Source organism: Phacochoerus africanus, chromosome 11 (assembly GCF_016906955.1).
Source record: "Phacochoerus africanus isolate WHEZ1 chromosome 11, ROS_Pafr_v1, whole genome shotgun sequence".
In the NCBI taxonomy this organism is placed as follows: Eukaryota; Metazoa; Chordata; class Mammalia; order Artiodactyla; family Suidae; genus Phacochoerus; species Phacochoerus africanus.
In genome coordinates this window covers 32,663,121-32,682,429 of record NC_062554.1, presented here as the reverse complement: position 1 = coordinate 32,682,429, position 19,309 = coordinate 32,663,121, and the positions used below count along the sequence as shown (strand labels likewise).

At 38.5% G+C, this 19,309-nt stretch overlaps 1 protein-coding gene across 2 annotated transcripts; it reads right to left on the bottom strand.

Moving 5' to 3' along the window:
• Positions 1–1,127: 1,127 nt before the first annotated feature.
• LOC125110729 (baculoviral IAP repeat-containing protein 3) lies at positions 1,128–18,403 on the bottom strand. 2 transcript variants are annotated; one of them, XM_047752236.1, is made up of 10 exons: positions 18,267–18,383; positions 13,738–13,843; positions 11,868–12,605; positions 11,667–11,766; positions 8,949–9,027; positions 7,909–7,957; positions 5,830–6,072; positions 2,206–2,460; positions 1,901–1,942; positions 1,128–1,782 (listed from the first exon to the last, which is right to left on the bottom strand). In XM_047752236.1, exons 3-10 carry the CDS (start codon positions 12,502–12,504, stop codon positions 1,589–1,591), a joined length of 1,599 nt encoding a protein of 532 aa, XP_047608192.1. In that variant the 5' UTR covers positions 12,505–12,605; positions 13,738–13,843; positions 18,267–18,383; the 3' UTR covers positions 1,128–1,588. The 2 variants fall into 2 exon arrangements, with proteins under 2 accessions (XP_047608192.1, XP_047608191.1); XM_047752235.1 differs by having other exon boundaries at positions 11,868–15,050; positions 18,267–18,403.
• Positions 18,404–19,309: the final 906 nt, after the last annotated feature.

The following is a 19,309-nucleotide window of genomic DNA, read 5'->3' as shown; positions in this document are numbered from 1 at the left end:
ATTCTGGGAACTGAAGGCCAGGTTGGATGGGGGCTGAAGTTGGAGAGAATCAAATGGATTAACGCATGTAAAACACCTAAAAACAGTGCCTGACATATCATCAGCAAATGGCGCTACCATTACTATTTACAGTGATTTATTTTTCCCAGAAAAAAATTTCAATTTAACTAACACTTAGGGAAATAACAAAATATTTGAATAAATAAGTTGGTTATGTTAGTTATACATATACTACCAATATGAGAAATGAACAAGAGTTTCACAGTGGAGGTGTTGCAAAGCTCAAATATTATATGTAGTGTGCAATAAGAATGAAACAAAAAACAGATGTTGTGAAAAGAGTATATACTATCCAAAGATTTATCTTATTACTGACTTACAAATCACCTAAGCAATATTACAATTAAGCCTCACACAGCGCAGTTAGCATGAAACTGGAAAACTAAATCTCTTCTAACAAAGAGGCAAAATCAAGTGCATCCCAAGTAGTCTCCTAGCATCAGAACGAAGAGATGGAATCTCTTCCTCCTTGCTTGCTTCCTAAGCTTTCTCTCTGCAGAATTCCAAGAAACACCCAGAACTGGTTTAAGTGATTGGCCTTTGTTTGTCTCTGTAGATTATTCACAATTACAGTGTTACTTCTGGTTTCAAAGCCCTCAAAACTCTGCAGGATAGAGAATTATGAATTGGACATACTGAGTGCCAAAAAATAATGCAAGGGAGGAAATCCTTCTGCACTGGCAGTATAGAAAAAGCTGATTTAAGAGAACAAGCAGTTTGTTCCAAACACTGCTAACCAGTGTACTAAGTCCCAGAAGCAGTGACAATAAAATTAGGGGCTTTTCCCCATGGGCAGGGCAGGCATGAAACTTCCTGAATGAATCAACAGACAAATGAATAAACAAACCTACTGCAAGGATTATTTGCTTTTGACTCAGACATCCAATAAAATCCTATAGCTTAAAGCCAGGCTGACCCCTAAACTCTGCAAGTATAAACGGAGAAGCCTCTTCCAGAAAGGGACCTAACGTGTAGTTCAATATTCAAGAGGTCTTAAGGAGGTATGGAAGGAGCCTGGGAGCCTGAACTATCCAATATCATAGAAATAAAGGTATTAAGAACAAGAGTAATTTTGATCGCTTTATTAAAATGTTGCTTAACAATTCTTTACAAAAACATCATGTCCTGAAAAAGTCATTCAACAAACATCAAGATCTTCTATGTATAAGACAGGGATAGATAAAGCAAGAGAATCCATGTTTCTCCAAAATACTGAAAATTCTGAAAGATCAGTTCAAAAAAATTACTTCAGTTACAATATCAATAGTACTATAATTTTCATTTAGTATTGTGCCTGTAGTGCTTTCCTTATTCTTTGTTCACAAGAACAAAAGTCTATCATTCCCTTACGATATAAAATATATATGTTCATGTTTTAGATATATATTTATATAAATACATTTATATAAAACAAAATTTTCTGAGTTGTAAATAAATAAAAAATTTAAAGAAACTAAAGCAGTAACAAAGTTAAGATTATAATACATTTAATCCATTAGTTCTAAAGTTTAGGCAAAGTTTTAGATCTTCATGAAAGAAATGTACGAACTGTACCCTTGATTGTACCTCTACAAATAGGACATTTTCTTAGAGAAGGGGCACAATCTTTGCAGACTACCAGATGACCACACGGAATAAACACTATGGACACTTCTTTGTCCATACACACTTTGCATGTTCTTTCTTCCTGTAGTCTCCTCAATTGTTCTTCCATTGATAAATCTAAGAAGAGAAAAGCAAATTTTAATAAAAGGCAATTTGCTACTTCTTCCTCAACAAAAAGCCAAGAAAACAAAAAAATAATGTTTTGTACTAGTTTAAATTATTAATGCTATTTTACCTGAAACATTTTCTGTGGGAATATACTTTATGTCTTGTTGCACTAAGGGAGGAAAAGAAAAAGAATCACTGTTACAAATAAGGTTAATATTTAGTCACAGAAGATATATTTTTAAACTAACAGTTTAGACTCTAGCCAAATACTACAAATAATTTTCATAATGTCAAGGCAGAGAAAATCTCCAATCTTTTTGTACAATTAATGGTTTCTAAATTACGTTAAATTATCTTCAATAATTACAAATTATTAATAAGAGCATATTTTCTTGACCTAGAAAATTCCAAAAGTAAATTTCTAGCACTCACCAAATAAATGCTTGTATAACATGGGATCAATTTCTTGTAGAGAGTTTTTGAATATGGTGGCTGCAAAATTTCCTTTTACTAAAATAATATCAATCAGTTCTCTTGCTTGTAAAGATGTCTGTGTTTTCTGTTTAATAACATCATGTTCTTGTTCGCTAATCACTCTGGCAATTAGTAGACTATCCAGGATTGGAAGCACACAAGTCAAGTGTTGAAAAAGTGCCATTCTGTTCTTCCGGATCAATGATAGGTCATCTTTATAGAAAAAAATAAAAAACGCAATCATGTTCCAACTCTGCCCACAAACTTCCTTCCACATCTACACATACAACTGAATGAATACAACCATAATTCATAATCAGTTAGGTGCTGAGGCTGATCGCTAGCTTTGGGCTTACCTTATCCTTTGTGCCTGACAATAACTCTACTTATAATAAGAACTAACCCTGAGCACTGTGGTAGGCATTTTACAGTATTAACTCATTTCATCTTCACAACAGCCCTTCGAGGCAAGTAAGTTGCTAAAGGACACATGACTAGCAAAAGTCAAACCGAGGCAACCTGGTGTCACAATCTATGCTCTCAACCATTCTGTAATAATACTGCTAATAAGCTTTTAACCAAATAAAACTTACAACTTAAAAAATTTCAATCCAGGAGTTCCCGTCGTGGCGCAGTGGTTAACGAACCCAACTAGGAACCGTGAGGTTGCGGGTTCGATCCCTGCCCTTGCTCAGTGGGTTAAGGATCTGGCGTTGCCGTGAGCAGTGGTGTAGGTCACAGACACGGCTCGGATCCCGAGTTGCTGTGGCTCTGGTATAGGCCAGTGGCTACAGCTCCGATGAGACCCCTAGCCTGGGAACCTCTGTATGCCGCGGGAGCAGCCCAAGAAATGGCAAAACGACAAAAAAAAAAAAAAAAAAAAAATTCCAATCCAATCCTGTCAAAGTGGGGAAAGGCAAAAATCAAGAGATTTAAAGTGACAGACTATTTTTTTTCTTAAATTATTCAGTCATTAAATTTAAAATTCCATTTTAAGATGAAATTGCTGATTAATGATTATTTCCCCAGATTGGACATAATATTGCCATTGCCTAAATATTTTACAATAAGGGGAGAAAGGCAGTAACAGCATTTTGAAAAATAAATCCTACTAGTCATCACTGTATTCTCCTTCCAGATCTAGATTTTTGTACCTATTGGTAAAATATTTTATACTTGGGTACTCTGCAATTTTATCATCTCTTTTGAATATGACTTATGAATCTAGGTTTATTAATCAATTATCATAGTTTTACCATGATCCATAAAGCCTTTATACAAAATAATGAGAAATTGGGCTGTTTAATGAAAAAATATTTGGGGGGGGGAGATGACTGTTAGGTTTTAGAAACTATGACTTTGTCAAATATTGTTTAATAAGGAATAAAAAACTGTGCTTAGTCAGGAAGTCAAGGCCTGAGATAGACATTCTGAAGAGAATTGAAGTTCTGGGAATAAATGAGAAAGAGACGAGGACCTAGAACAGCGAGTGGCACAAAGTCTATGCTCCAGAAATACCTGTTGAACAAATGAACCGCCAACTTCCAGCATTGAAAGAGCAGTAGCACAAAGAAGTAACAGCCAAAAGGGCAAAAGAATTAGCGCTTAATATACTGTTAAATAATCTATGTCAGAAGTAGTGATTATATCAGAAAATTAAAATATAATTTATACTTGATGTTGAATATATTAATTTTTCAATTTTTTTATTTTTCTAATTACATTTTACTTCACCTAATGTAGTAAGTTCTCTGATTTATAAAACTAGATTGCTAGTAGCTGACGAAAATAGTCTCCTTTCAAAGTCATTAACTGTATTATGGATTATAAGTGGTAAAGACTTGAATATAACTTTAAAGTGTATTATTCTTTTATTCTGAAAAAAATATCCTAAGTTGCCTCTTTATTTACACCCATCAAGGAATTAGTCACCTACTGTTCTGAGAAACTATAAATATGCCATGAAAACATAAGTATTTTCATTCAGTCATTCAAAAAATATTTATTGAGTACAGACTATGTGCAGACACTGTGTTTGGGAGTATGGATATAATGGGGAGCTGAGAAGCTAATGGATCTTTTTGACAATGAAAATTACTGTATACTGCTGACATGAAGTCATCTCTGGAAACTTTGTTGATTTTTTTTTTTTTTGGAAGAAAAAGAAATATTTTATAGCTGGATGGCTTTAGACTTTATAGAGTCCATAAACCACTGTGGAGAGGAGCTGTTCACTAATGACAGTGAAGACTGAGAGGACTACAGGAAGGACCTGTAGCCTTCTCTTCACCTGACGATGGAAAAGAACTTGACGAAGCTGCACGAAGATGAACTTGGTCAATGTTGCTGCTGTACTGGTGACGTGCAGAACTGAATATTTCACACTTTGGCAAATAGAGGATGCTTTATTACTACAGTCTGGTATGTTTGTCTGGGTTGGCCAGGGGAAGGTTCCTCCAGGAATGGAGTAACATCTCACCATCAACCATCCTGAGAAGAAAGAGGTGCCACATGACCTTGGACAAGGATATGGGGCAAACCTTTCTCTTTCTGGACTTTGTGGATATTTAGGGCCCTGAGCTTTGCTTGGGACTGTCACAGTCATTAGGTAAACTGACCAGAGCTACACAGAGATGAATCAGGAGTTAGGCAGAGAGATTCATGAGGATGTGCTTAGGGGCACGGGCACCAAGAGAGCCCACATTTAGTTGTCAACTGCATCTGTGATATAATGCTCTTCTGTTATCCCTAAATCTCCAGTAAGAGCTTATTTTAAGTTGTAGCCTGTTTTCAGCTGTGTTGAAAGAACTCTTGGATCTGGTCCATGCTTGGGAAAGAGTGGCAAAGGAGAGATCAACATTTCTCTTTGTCTAGGCCAGAGTGCTCATGGCAGTCAGAGCAACCAGATGAAAAGGAACCTGCAGAGAAGGGAGTGTTTTGTAAAGGGCAGTAAAGTAGAGGCAACAGGGAGCAGACAGGCTGGCGTGGAAGGTCATGTGTAATTTGTTTTGAGAGAATGTGAAATAGCATCCCAGCATTCCCCTAAATAACAGAAGGATACTCTAAAATGGAACTCAATCCTTGTGTGGACAAGTCACAAATTTATAATTTGTACATTAAATTATTGTAATTTGTATTATTTAATTTGTATATAATAAATTATATACAATAATTTCTATTATTATAATTTATACATTAAATTATAGTCACAGGCTTAGGCACACTGTTATGCCAGTATTAAAATTAATGATTGTTCCTGATCCCACCCCAATCTACAGCAAAGAGGAGTGAGGAACTAGTCTGGGATCAAAAATGTGCCATGAATAATTACATATGCAGTCAATTATCCAGAGGAAAAATAGAAATTAAGAAAAAGTAGGAAACAATGCTTTCACTCAATATATACATATCCATTTACTTATAAGCAATTCAAATATATTTTAATGTGAAGAAAATTTTCAGAATTCAAATGCAGAATATTAGACTTAAAATCTGATTGGATTAAATAACTATAAGTATATTTTCAATAACTATACCAGTGACATCCTTATGGAAATAAAGACTGTTAATAAATATGTGTACCTGATTCTTTTTCTTCAGTTGCTCTTTCTTTCTCCTCTTCCCTTATTTCATCTTCTGCATTAAGTAAATCTAATACAAGATCACTGATGGTTTTATAATTCTCTCCAGTTGTTAGGATTTTACTCTGAACTGTCTGCTTTACAAGCCTTCTACTAAAGCCCATTTCCAAAGCTGCTTTAACCACAGGTGTATTCATCATGACTGCATCTTCTGAATGGTTTTCTCCAGGTCCAAAATGAACAACTATGTGGAATAAAGAATTTAACACATATTGGGATAGTCTACATATTTTCTAAACTGTAAGATATTACAATATCAAAAATGTAAGGCCCAGAAAATGTATAAGTACTATATTGTATTACCCTTCTTAAATTTAAAATAACAATATACATCTTGAGTCACTAAAATAAGAATGTGGAATATTGTATTCAGATTCAAAATATGCATTATCTGGCATAACTATGAGTGGGAGAAATAAACAGAAGGTTGGGGATCATTCCCACCAGCACTGAGATTCCTTTTTCCCATGCTCAGTGAACAAATGAGCTATCTAAATCAAATATGTTTCACAGTTCTCTTTTTTCTAGGGCCTCACCTGCGGCATATGCAAGTTCCCAGGCCAGGGGTTGAATCAGAGCTATAGCTGCCGGCCTACGCCACAGCCACAGCAATGCTGGATCCAAGTCACATCTGCCACTTACACCACAGCTTGTGGCAATGCAAGATCCTTAACCCACTGAGTAAGGCCCGGGATCAAACCCACATCCTCATGGAGACTACGTTGGGTTCTAAATCTGCTGAGCCACAACGGGAACTCCTGTTTCACATGATTTTGAAAGAGGCCAACTGTCATCACTCACCTCTATTAGTACAATGGCCTCCTACAATATTGCTCCAAATTCATTTTCAACATTGTAACCAGAATGAGTTTTTAAAAACACAAATCTGAATGTGTCACATTCCTTCTTAAATTTCATCAACAATTCTTATGCTTTGAGGATAAGTGAGTTGCGGCTTACAAGATCTTATAGTCTGCATCCTGTTTACCCCTTCAGCCTCATTCCTTCTACTTACTCATTCCCCCTCTAAACTCTAGCCCAGAAGTCACAAACTGACAGCTCTTCAGTCAAATTCTGCCTTGTAGTGCTGACCACTCCTACAGCTAGCCTTCCTCATTCACTTATCTATTTGCAAATCCTACGTCTAGCCACACAGAATTTTATTCAGTTCATCAAATGCACCTGTTCTCTTTTGTCATTTTAGCCTTTCATGTGCTGGCCTCTCTGCCTAGAATATTCTTTTTCTCCCTTTATTTGGTTAACTCCTATTCTTCCCTTTGATTCTATGCTAAGACAAATACTTCTAGAAAGGCTTCTCTGACCTTCCAAGTCTGGGCTAATTGTCCCGCATGTACTCTTGAGAGCACACTTTACGTTCCATACTGTTCTCCTATCTGTGTATTTGCTTGTGTCTCTTAGATCACTAGCTCAAGAGAGCAGGTGTTATGTTTATCCTCTTCTCTATTCTTTCCTCAGAATAGCAAAAGCACAATAAATATTTATTGAATTGAACACTGCATAATGGAAAAGAGCATGTTCAAATATTGGCTCTATAAACCTTTAAGGTTTAAGGTGATCAATAAGTCACTTCACCTCCCTGAGCCTCAGGGTCCCTTTGAAAAATGGGGATATTGTTTTCTGCTCTCTCCATTTCATAGGAATATGTGAGCAATCTAATGTCACAGTGTACCCATTCTCACACTAGTCTGAAAATAAGGATTAGGTTGGATATAATATGTATGCAGTTTGTTAAAACTACAGATGCTCAAGGCCCCTCCTTAGATCCTCTGATTCAATTCAGTACGGCTAAAGTAGAGACTAGAAATCTACAGTATTTTTTAAGAGTTCCTGAGGCAAGTGTGATATGCACTAAAGCTTGAAAAATACCAGTGTGTTTGAAAATACATTGAAATTACAAATCATAATACAAATGTATATTATTATAATTAGCAATTTTCAATCTTAACAGTATCAAATAGTTCTAATATTTAAGTATAGTAATTATCCTCATTATACATACTTGGTGGCTCTGCATTTTCATCTTCTGGATTGTCTGAAGTAGACAATAGCTATAGAAAAAAATGTGTACCGATTAAAATGTAAATCTTATCCTATACATTGCAATAAAAATTAATCAAGAAACTTTAATTCATTGCAAACTAACTTGCTTATTGGCAACATAATTTTTTTGGTCAAAAGCAGAACTTCATTTACATTCAACAGCGACTCTATAGGTCACAAACTGAGAGAGTATGTCTATGTATATTAAGAAATAAAACCCACTTTCATTAAGGCAAGAAAAGGGCTACACCTTTTCAGTGATCTATCAGACAATCATTGGTTGCCTATCATCCTGAAAATCTTTTGTTTTCTGGAAGATCCTTTGGGATAAGCTAGACCCTTGCCTCTGGGAAGAAAGTGTTTGACCTTCAAACTATTCTACAGGTTCTTATTTGCTTTTCTGGTAAAAGCGGAAAGGGCAATACAATTATCTTTTTTTTCTTTTTTTTTCTTCTTTAGGGCTGCACCCTAGGCATATGAAAGTTCCCAGGCTAGGAGTCGAATCGGAGCTATAGCTGCTAGCCTATGCCACAGCCACAGCAACACCAGATCCAAGCCGCGTCAGTGACTTACACCACAGCTCACAGCAACACCAGATCGAGGCCAGGGATCAAACCTACATCCTCATGGATACCAGTTGGGTTCATTATGCTGAGCCATGACAGGAACTCAACAATTATCTTTTTTGAGTCCTTTTGAGAAAAATTTATATAATAAAACTATTAAATGCTACTATTGAGTTTTTTCTTCAAATAATTATATTTATTGCAACTTTATCGGAGAAATACTCAGAAATATAATTTAAGTGTTCCTTTTCAGGTGGTTTCTAATTCTGGAGCTGTTGTTATCCAAAGAACAGTGCTGAAACATGTTGTGTATTAAAAAAAGAAAATGTATTTTTAAAGTAACTCTTTTCACTAAAATACTATATTCTCTACAATTATCAGAAAATCAATTCAACCAACAATTTTAAAAAAGCAAAGGAAAACCTGTCCCTACCTGTTCAAGTAGATGAGGGTAACTGGCTTGAACGCGACTGATGAACTCCTGTCCTTTAATTCGTATCAAGTACTCACACCTAAAATGTAAGCAAAATTAAGTTTGCGTCTTTATTTTAATTCAGTCATTTGTAGATTGATAAGTATTTCAAATATGCATAAATATAACTATAACCCCCAACTATTCATTTAGCATACAGGAAGTGGTAGGAGATACTGCAGTCAAAGCAAGATGACATAAGAAAGAGGAAGGCTATAGCTGGAATCTGCCAAGGCTGAAGTGGATAAGGGTCAGGAGGCTGTCAGTCCACTGTAGATAAGTGAGGCTGTCTCCACTCTGAGTCCTTAGCTGCCCTCTTCAACTATTCTAAGATTCCTAAAAACACTCTCAACATTAATAATGAGCCAAGGAGACAGGTAGAAAGTTCCCTAATAAATCATACTGTTCATATATAAGCTTTGTTATGTTTAAAAACTGAAAATATACAAAGGGAAAAAGAATGAGGAAGATGAACACATTTTCTTTTTTCTCTTTTTTTTTCTTTTTGCTTTTTTAGGCCTGCACCCGAGGCATGGAGGTTCCCAGGCTAGGGGTCCAATCTGAGCTGTAACTACCAGCCTATACCACAGCCACAGCAACGCAGGATCCAAGCCAGGTCTGTGACCTACACCACAGTTCACAGCAACACCATATCCTTAACCCACTGAGCAAGGCCAGGGATCGAACCTGTGTCCTTATGGATGCTAGTCAGATTTGTTAACCGCTGAGCCATGACATGAACTCCTGAACACATTTTCTAATAAGTCAGATATTCACAAGTTTGGCAGTTCCTAGATAATGTATATTTACTGTGAAATTTAAGTATAAAATGAATTCATGATACAACCAAAGCAAATTTACCCTTTCTCTATATTCACAAAATTACCACAGTGGAAAGCCAGGGGCACTTTTGAAAAATGCCTATGCAAGGTGTTTTCTATCATCTTCATAATTTTTGAAATTTGAAATATTTGGGGAGTACAAAGTTGCTATAAATGAAAATACGGTATTATGTTTAAAAACCTAAATAATGCAAATGAGTTAGGATACTAAGTTTAGTAATCAACATTAAAAATGCTAAAAGTGGAGTTCCCATAATGGCTCAGCAGTAACGAACCTGAACCGACTAGGATCCATGAAGACGCAGCTTCGACCCCTGTCCCCGCTCAGTGAGTTACGGATTCAGTGCTGCCGTGAACTGTGGTGTAGGTCACAGATGCAGCTTGGTTCCTGCATTGCTGTGACTGTGGTGTAGGGTGGCAGCTACAGCTCTGATTCGACCCCTAGTCTGGGAACTTCCATATTTCACCAGTGCAGCCCTAAAAAGACCAAAAAAAAAAGCTAAAAGTGTTGACCATGAAAAACATAATTATAGGCTAACTGATTTTGATTAAAAATGGAGAAGTATGAAATAATCAAAACTGTAAGACTTAACAATAAAATGCTATGTGGTGATCAAAATAGATGAGATGGGTCTATATTTACCCTGATCACCCTACTTAATAGTGCAACCAACCTGGTCCTTCAATCTCCCTTACTCAGCTCTTTCTTCTTTTTTTTTTTTTTTTTTTTGCTTTTTAGCACTGCACCCACAGCATACGGAGGTTCCCAGGCTAGGGGAAGAATTGGAGCTGTAGCTGCCAGCCAATACCACAGCTCACGGCAACACCAGATCCTTAACCCTCTGAGCAAGGCCAGGGATCGAACCCACAACCTCATGGTTCCTAGTCGGATTCATTAGACAGGAACTCCTCTTTTTTTCTTTTTATCCATAGCACTTATTATCTTCCAACATGCTACATAACTTATTATTTTTATTGTCTGTCCTCTCCTTCTAAAAGTTTAACATTGAGACTAGAGTCTTGGTATTGTTCAACTATTTTAAGTACCTATGACAGACAATACCTGGTGACAGGTAACCAATCAACATTATTGAGTGTTGAAGGAATGGAAATACCCAATGTTGACTGAAAAACAAGTTTCAAAACAGTACATATAATATCTAATTCATGTAAAATTATATACATTTATCTATATGTACATTTGCATAGAGCTATCTCTGGAGGGGTGTTCACTAAAATGGCTAACTGTGGTCATCCTTAGGTAATGAGCTTTCGGGACATTTAAATTTTTTGTCTCTGTACTTTTCAACAATTTTTTTTTTTTTTGGTCTTTTTAGGGTTGCACCTATGGTACATGGAGACGCCCAGGCTAGGGGAACAAATCAGAGCTGTAGCTGCCGGCCTACAGCACAGACAAAGCAATGCAGGATCTGAGGTGGGTCTGAGACCTACACCACAGCTCACAGCAACACCGGATCCTTAACCCATTGAGTGAGGCCTGGGATCAAACCTGCATCCTCATGGATACTAGTCAGATTCGCTTCTGCTGAGCCACAACGGGAATTTGTGATTTGGGTTTCACAATGAGCGTATGTTATTTATATATATGTATGTGTGTGTGTGTGTGTGTGTGTGTGTCTGTATTTACAAAGAAAACCCAAGATATTTCATCTTAAATTTCCATCAGAACCTTTTAAGCAATTGTTTTTCTAAGTAATCCATCCTAAATTTATTCAGAAATGTGTTTTTAAAACAAAGAGACTTTATTATAAGATAAACACATATAACTCATCTCACAATAATCACACCCATTTGCAAAGAAAATTTTAAAAGTTACCTCGGAAACCACTTGGCATGTTCCACCCATGGATCATCTCCAGATTCCCAACACCTCAGCCCACCATCACAGCAGAAGCACTTCACATCATCACTGTGACCTAAAATCAATTTTGGACCCAAACTTATGAATACATGTTGTTTGATAAAACATTAGATAAAACACGTTTGTTTTTTTTAATCATCAGATTAAGTTTCTTACCCATATAATAAAAACCTGCACTTGCAAGCTGTTCAGGATGAACTGGAATACTAGAGGGCCAGTTACAGAATGTTTTAAAGCGGGCTGCATATGTCTGCATGCTCAGGTTAGAAACAGTGTATCTTGAAGAGTCTTGAAGCTGATTTCCCAAAAATGGGCAGTTGGGGAAATGTCGTAAGTGTTCTGTCATTGCATCATCCTTTGGTTCCCAATTGCTCAATTTTCCACCACAGGCAAAGCAAGCCACTCTGTCTCCAGGTCCTATGTAGTAAAAGCCTGCTTTTGCCAGATCTGCTGGCGACAGAAAGGTCAATGGCCACATCTGGAAAGTAAGTAATCTGTCTTTTTCGGTATTCATTGCACAATGGTAGGGACTTATCCTCAAGGCAGAAAAATCTTGACTTGGTCCGGAGTTTACAAGATTTGATGGAAAGCTTGAATAAGAGCCACTGAAATAGCCACTGTTTTCCAAACTTGGATGTAGTGAATGTGTGGAATTTGTTCCTGAAGGAAAAGTAGGCTGAGAAGTGGCTCCGGAAATGTTAACTGAACTTAGATTCTGAACAAAGCTACAGCTAGGATATAACTTTTTATGCTTTTCCATAGGATTGTCTCCTTGTTTCCAGTTATCCAGCATCAGGCCACAACAGAAGCATTTGACCTTGTCATTCACACCAGTGTAATAAAAACCAGCACGAGCAAGACTCCTTTCTGAGACAGGAACTCCAGCAGGGAAAGCTGAATATGTAGACATTCGGTAGAGTTCACATGAAAAGTCATACTTCAGTTCAAACATGTTGGTACTTTTCATTAAATCTGATAAGAATACACTATTTTTCTCTATGTTCATAATAAAGTGGATGCAGGGGAAAAGGGACTAGCCTTTCTCTGGGGAGGTAGTTTTGTGCATGGCTTTTGATTTTTACTAATTTTAGTACTAGGTTGAACACTTAGAACGGGAAATCTTTCATTCTGTTTTCTTCTTTGCATTTAGGGCTTGGGCATGGCAAGATTCTAATTTCTATATACTGATACATTTTAAGGGACAATTATGTACAACCTGCACCTTTGTATACACTTTATACTTTTTCTACTGTACAATGTAAACAAGATGCCTCACAGTACCTAGTGATAAAAATAAAAACCCTTCATAAAAGTGTAGAGTGCTTTAGGTGATCAAGATGCTGTTTGGTGTCTTGCATTTCCACAGGCGGGCCACTCTCTCCACTGGTATGCTTCAGTGACATTCAGTCAGCCTGAAGATAAAATGTCTCAGGCAGCTAGTTTGTTTTGGCAGAAAGCTATACTGTGTAAGTGTTCTATGCACACAAAACTATTCAAACCATGTTTGCTTTTTAAAAAATTATGAAATTTGGGAGCCATAAAAAAAATTAGACCTACCTCAAAAGAGGAAAAGAATGGATTACTATATTTCACTGATTTTAAGGTGCATGTTTTAGTATCTCTGTTATGGAGAGGTTATCTTACAGTTAATGGCATGTCATACTTTAATTAACAGCATTTTTATTTTTTATGGGTACATAAAATATGATTTTTTACAAATGATGACATCTTAGATTCAATGAAATATAGTATATCCTAAATCTTGCTCAAATTAAGTAATTTTCCTTCCTACAATCACTTTAATAGGAAGAACAAAACAAGGTAAAATTTTCTTCCAAATAATGATCTTAATTAGTATCAGAATTGGCTAATCTATCTCAAGACCTAGTTTCAAGATTTAGAAATAATAATTACTTCACATAGATAGTCAGGTACCTGACTGCTTAGTCACAGTGATACCATTAGATTTTAGCAAATTAAACATTACACTTCAAATAAATAATCAGAGATGAATATATTTGCTCACTTGGTCTTTTAGGTTCAGCTTCATCCCGTTGAGAACTAACATCAAATCTCCTGATAGTGGATTTATTTTTAAAAACAGTCAAATGTCACAATGCTGAGTCTGCAAGCTAAGACAGGTAATCAAAAAAAAAAAAACGGATAAAAAAAATTGGCCTTGGTCAGAAATTATTTCACAGATAGCATATCTTGAGCCAGAATTCATCATGACAAAACACAATAATAATTTCACTTTGTCACAATCCACTACTTCTGAACAGCAGAGACTGCAAAATTCAGAGTTTCTCAACTACTGACTAGCTCTTGGTAAGTAGGTGCTACATCAATATCAGCAATGACCAATAAACAAGTCATCATGGTTTTTCTGCAAGTGATTTGCAAGCATGTTTCCTGGGTACCACACATGGCGGGGCTCTCTACTGCAGATGTGAATGCTTTATTTCCAGGTGGCAAGAGAAACGTACCTCAATACCAGTGATTATTTCCCTCAGAGGTGAGTTATTGTGTCTAACTAACTTCAGTTTTCCCTTCATTAGTCAAAAATTTTACACATTGTTAGAAAAACATTCTTGGTGTTTATTACTGTCTCTGTGTGAATTTTCTTTCTGAGTAAGTTTGTTCATTTACCAAAATGTAACCACCCAGCCATCATTCTCATTCTATTATCCTCAGAGATAATAGCCCATCTGAACAAGGTAAATTTTTAACTTTTAAAGTATCAATAGTCTTATAAGCGGTTAATTTCTTTACCAACCATCACATTCATCTTTCAAACTTTCTCTAAATTTGTTGCATCTATCAAAAAGTTTTGTTCTTGACATTTCTTTGTCATTGCAGAAACTTTTAACATAGCAAAGGTTTTATACGCGTATTTCTCTAATTTAGCAGAGGGCTGAATATTAGCTCTTTGTTCTAGATAACTGTCACTCATTTTTAAATCTTTACCAAACACAGGTACTTCTTTCTGTTCCATACAGCAGCCAGTGGGAGACTACCTGGCCAACTTTGAAAAGAGTACTTGAACAGTATGTGCCAGCTACAATCACTTCTTTACATCCACAAGTCAAATTCAGAATCAAACTAAGTATTGCTTTATAGTTAATAGCTCTTACAACTAGATCATATTTTTTAAATTAACATTCTTTGGATACCAAAAATTACAGTGAACTACTTTGTTTATTCATGCACAAAACTACCTCCCGGAGATTAGACTAAGTCCCTTTTGAGAGTTTTAGGCCTCCATTTTGAGATGTTTTGATTTATTAGAAAAAAACTGGAAAAATCTAGAAGTAGAAAAGTTTGTCTCTTTTGTAAAACCTGTTAAAAAAAAAAAAAAGACAGTTTTGAAAGTCAAATCACTCATAGATGTAACACAATGATCTCTTTTTAAAGTTTTCCAAAGCAGAGCGCTTATACTTGCTGAATGTCTACCATGTACAAGGTTCTATGCCAGGCACTGCAGAAGCCAAGAAATCCCACACAAAAACCAGAGTGCTCAAACAGGTGGCCAGCAGAGGTATTATGTTTGGACTCCAACATTTCACTAATTTTTTAACTTTTTACTTTGAAATTTAAACATAAAATTCACAAAAATAAAGAGTTTCTACATACTTCACTCAACCTCCCCCAAATTAACATCTACAACTATAGAAACCAGGAAACTAACATTGATACAATGCTATAAATTAATTTACATGCCTTATTTGAATTTCACCAGTTTTCAAAATAAGATTTTTCTTGGACTGTGGTATTTTTAAATGTTATAGCTAATGACCAACATTTTTAAGAAGTTAAGACACTTCCCATGACATTCTAGATTCCAACCTTCTCTTGAAAAATCACAAGATCTGGCTACACTGGGCCTATATTCCTGCATGGCACAATCAGCTAGTGCCGAGCAGCGGCTGTACCCTTTAGAGGGGCACACGCTCTGCCGTTTGGCGCTCTGATACAGAAACTGACTGTCAGCTGCTATTTGTCACTGGGCCAGCACTACTGTTTTTCAAATAGTAGAATTACAAAGTGAAATTGTTCTAATATCTGTGTCCATCAAAAATAATAACAATGAAAGGCAGACATGTGGTACCATACTTCTTCATGGAAAGGAAGACGATTCCTACCTGTTAGGAATTTTCCTGTTAAATATGTGAGCAAAGTGTGCTTTAAAAGAGACCACTCCTAGTTTCATTCATTTATGTTAGCCTAGGTCCTAGGCATTTGAAATTGCAAAGCCTTCAAAAGATCTTATCCTAAAGAAGTTCTGATGTGGGAACAAGGCATATGTCTATGAGAATTTAGGCAACAGTTATACTATAAATATACAAAAATATGCCAAGATGCCAACCCTGGATCAATTCAAACTGTCTTAACTATTTCCAATACTAGAATTCTAAACACTGCTGGGGAAGATCTACAGCCTTGCAGACAAGGGACCAGCATGACATCAGACTCCACCTTGGCTGGCCCTTCGCCATCCCTCAGCAATTACACTCATCCCTAGCCCACTGCCCTACACAGCTCTTCCAAACCTTCAACACCTTCCTCAGATGTACCTTCTGCTACTCTCCACTCCCTATCTCACTTTCAGTAGATTGTTTGCCTTCTATTTCTCAAAGAAGACAAATCATTGAGCAGTAACCCTTTTACATTCTCAAATCTATGCCTTTCTTGCTCACAACTCACAGCCTCAGTTGAAAGAATCCCATCCTCTCCCACAGACCTCAGAAACCTTGCCCCTAACTCCATTTCCCTCATTTCAACTCCCACTCTTTACTGGTTCTTTCCCTTCAATATAACAAGCATGCTTTGGTCTGTCTAGGCTTTCGAATGACACACACACACACACACACACACACACACACACACACAAAACCACCAAAAAAAAAACCTTCTTTCAACCCCACTTTTCACTTGAGCAACTACCTGTACCTCATCTTCACTTCACTGCCAGGTGAAGTGCACAAGTGTCTACGGAGGTCTCCCTTCTGGCTTTAGCCAGCACCACTCAAAACAACTCTCGATATGAGTAACACCAATGACGTTCCCAAAACCAGTGGAATTTTTTGCACCTGACACTGAGGTCCACTTCCTCTCAAGAAATGTTGGCTTCTGATACCACTCTCCTGGAATTCCTCTTTCTAGCAGTTCCTTCTCCAACCTCATCTCTTCTTACTTCATCATTTCTAGTGGGCAGCCTCCCTGACTTCCGGCATGTTGGGTGTCTCTATCCTCTCAGGCACTTAGTACATCCATGTCTCTGATACCGGAGGTTGAGCGTGCCTTTTCTGTCTGCCTCCTTCACAAAACTGAGTTTCAGTTCTGTATCAGCCCTCGCACCCCCAACATCCATGCGTGCTTGTGGCACGCAAAAGTTCCCGAGCCAGGGAAAGAACCCACACCAAAGCAGGGACAACGTGGGATCCTCAGCCTGCTGAGCCACCAGGGAAATACGACACTAAGACTCTCTGCTGAGAAGTGCGTGTTAGCAAACTTGACTGGGCCCCCAAGCACCCTCATGTGGATGGCACCAAGGACATCAATTTTACATTAATGACTACAAAGTCTACTCAGTGACTGTTTAATACCAGGCTGTGGAGTCTGGCTGATATCTAGGGTCCCAGTACCACTCTCCCCATAGCAAGGGTGTCACCTGTTTGCTCACTGTCAGTGGAGATAAATATAGTAACTACTTCTTAGAACTGTGAGAATTAAACCTGAAGAACCCATGTACAGTCTTCTGAGGTGGTCCTAGAACGTAGCAGGTATTAGAAATACCTAATGTTGGCGATAGAGAATGGCAAAGTTAACACTACTGCCGGTTTTGCATCTGGTAAACACCCCTAGCACTTTTACTAACTGGATTGGTGGCACTACAGCGTTTGCCACGCTGATCACCAGGAAAACCACCAAAAATCTGCTCTTTCTGCCACCACTTAGGAACACTCCTCCATCTATTCATTAAGTAAAGATTTTCTACCGAGTCCTGACTATGCCCTGCTTTAGGCTCTGAGCTGTAACTCATCTGGCACCAGCTTGACAATCGAATTAAACCAATTAAAACTTCCCCATTCCACTGGCTCACCCCAAAGGAAAATAGGAACTGCACACCGAGCAGGAAGGCGTACGGAAAGTGAGTGTCGTTGAGGGAGGCGCGGGTCCCAACCGCCCCACCGGTCCCACCGGCGGAGGAGCAAGTATGGGCGGCGGCGGCGGCGGCGGGGAAAGGCCGGAAGAGCGCAGGCGCGCAGGGAAGGGGCGGCCGGGCTCCTACTCTCATCCGGTGCCTGGGGGCTCGAGAGGCCCTCTGGAGCCCCTCTAGGCCCTGCAGCGAGTTTGATTACCGCCTCCCCCGGTCCTCTGCGGCTGGCTCCGTGCGCCCCCCAGACAGATGCTGACTCGGCTCCTTCCGGATTGGGAGGCGGGGGCGAGGGGGTAGGGGTCGCGGGCACAGACGCGCGCAGGCGCACAGACAGCACCGCCCCCACCCCACCCCACCCCCCGCGCGCGCCCGCGCGCGCGCGCGCGTTCACTCACCCCAGCTCTTGTCGCAGATGTGCTGCTCTGGCCGGTCCACGCAACGAGGATGTGCCGGCCGAGTCTTCGCGGGTGACACGCGTCACACCCGGCTGTTCCTTGCGGGCTGGAGTCTCACGTAGCCTTTTAAACGTCTCCCCCCCCGCCCCGCCCCTTCCCACCCCTTCCCACCCCCAGCCGGATCACAGTGTCCCGCACTCTTCCTGGCGGTTTGCTTGAGTGCTGGTGCTTTCCTCTTAAGAGTTAGGGGAACTCCAGCGGTAATAACCACACACACTTCCCCTTAATCAGTGGCCTGGCAAACCCACTCGGGGATTTCCATGACCCTAAAAGCGTGACTGTTTCTTAACAGGGGCGTATCCGCGTGGCATTTACTGAAAGACCTTTGCTTCATTGTTCATGGGTCAGACGAGGAAGGCGGAAGGTGATCGATCATTGGTCAGCCTGTTTGGAAAAGGTCCATCTCCTACAGGGGGGAAAAATCCGAAACTTTGTGAAATTTTCCTGATAATTTGTGCTTTTTGTTCTAATTGAGAAAGTAAAGCATAAATGGAAATATAGGGGTATGTTTAAAAAAAAGCACAAGATTCTCCCTTTCAGTTTATTTTTAGTGGGGTTTGCTTTTTTGTTTGGTTTAGTTTGGTTTGGTTGGTTTTTATAATTAGGGTGGAGTGGCTATAAAACAAATTCCTCCTTTTGGTCTTCTATCTCACAAGAGATGTCTAAATTACCACCATAGTCTCATGGAAACCTGATCTCAGAGTCTTAACTAGACTGCCATATTTTCCTCTACATTCTCTGCCTAAGCTATAATTAAGCACATTTATCTAAAGACACTGCAACACAGGGTAACAGATTGAGAGAACTCACCTGATTTTCCTGTCTTCCAGTAAATCAAAGATATGAAGCATTAAAGGCAGAACCCATATTACTCAGAACGTCATCATCCTGTGGAAACAAGAATGCAGTACAGTCAGGATAAGCTGGGGTATCTTCCGTATTAGGTGGATTTTGCTGCTCATAGCAGTTAGAGCTCCAGTTGG

Bases quoted from the DNA above. Each gene is read 5' to 3' on its own strand.
- LOC125110729 (XM_047752235.1), bottom strand. From the start codon at position 12,717: ATGAACATAGAGAAAAATAGTGTATTCTTATCAGATTTAATGAAAAGT. The intron at 6,073-7,908 runs GTATGTATAATG...TATTCCACATAG, and splicing joins TGAAAATGCAGAGCCACCAA to TTGTTCATTTTGGACCTGGA. The intron at 1,783-1,900 runs GTAAAATAGCAT...TTCTCTTCTTAG, and splicing joins TCCCACAGAAAATGTTTCAG to ATTTATCAATGGAAGAACAA.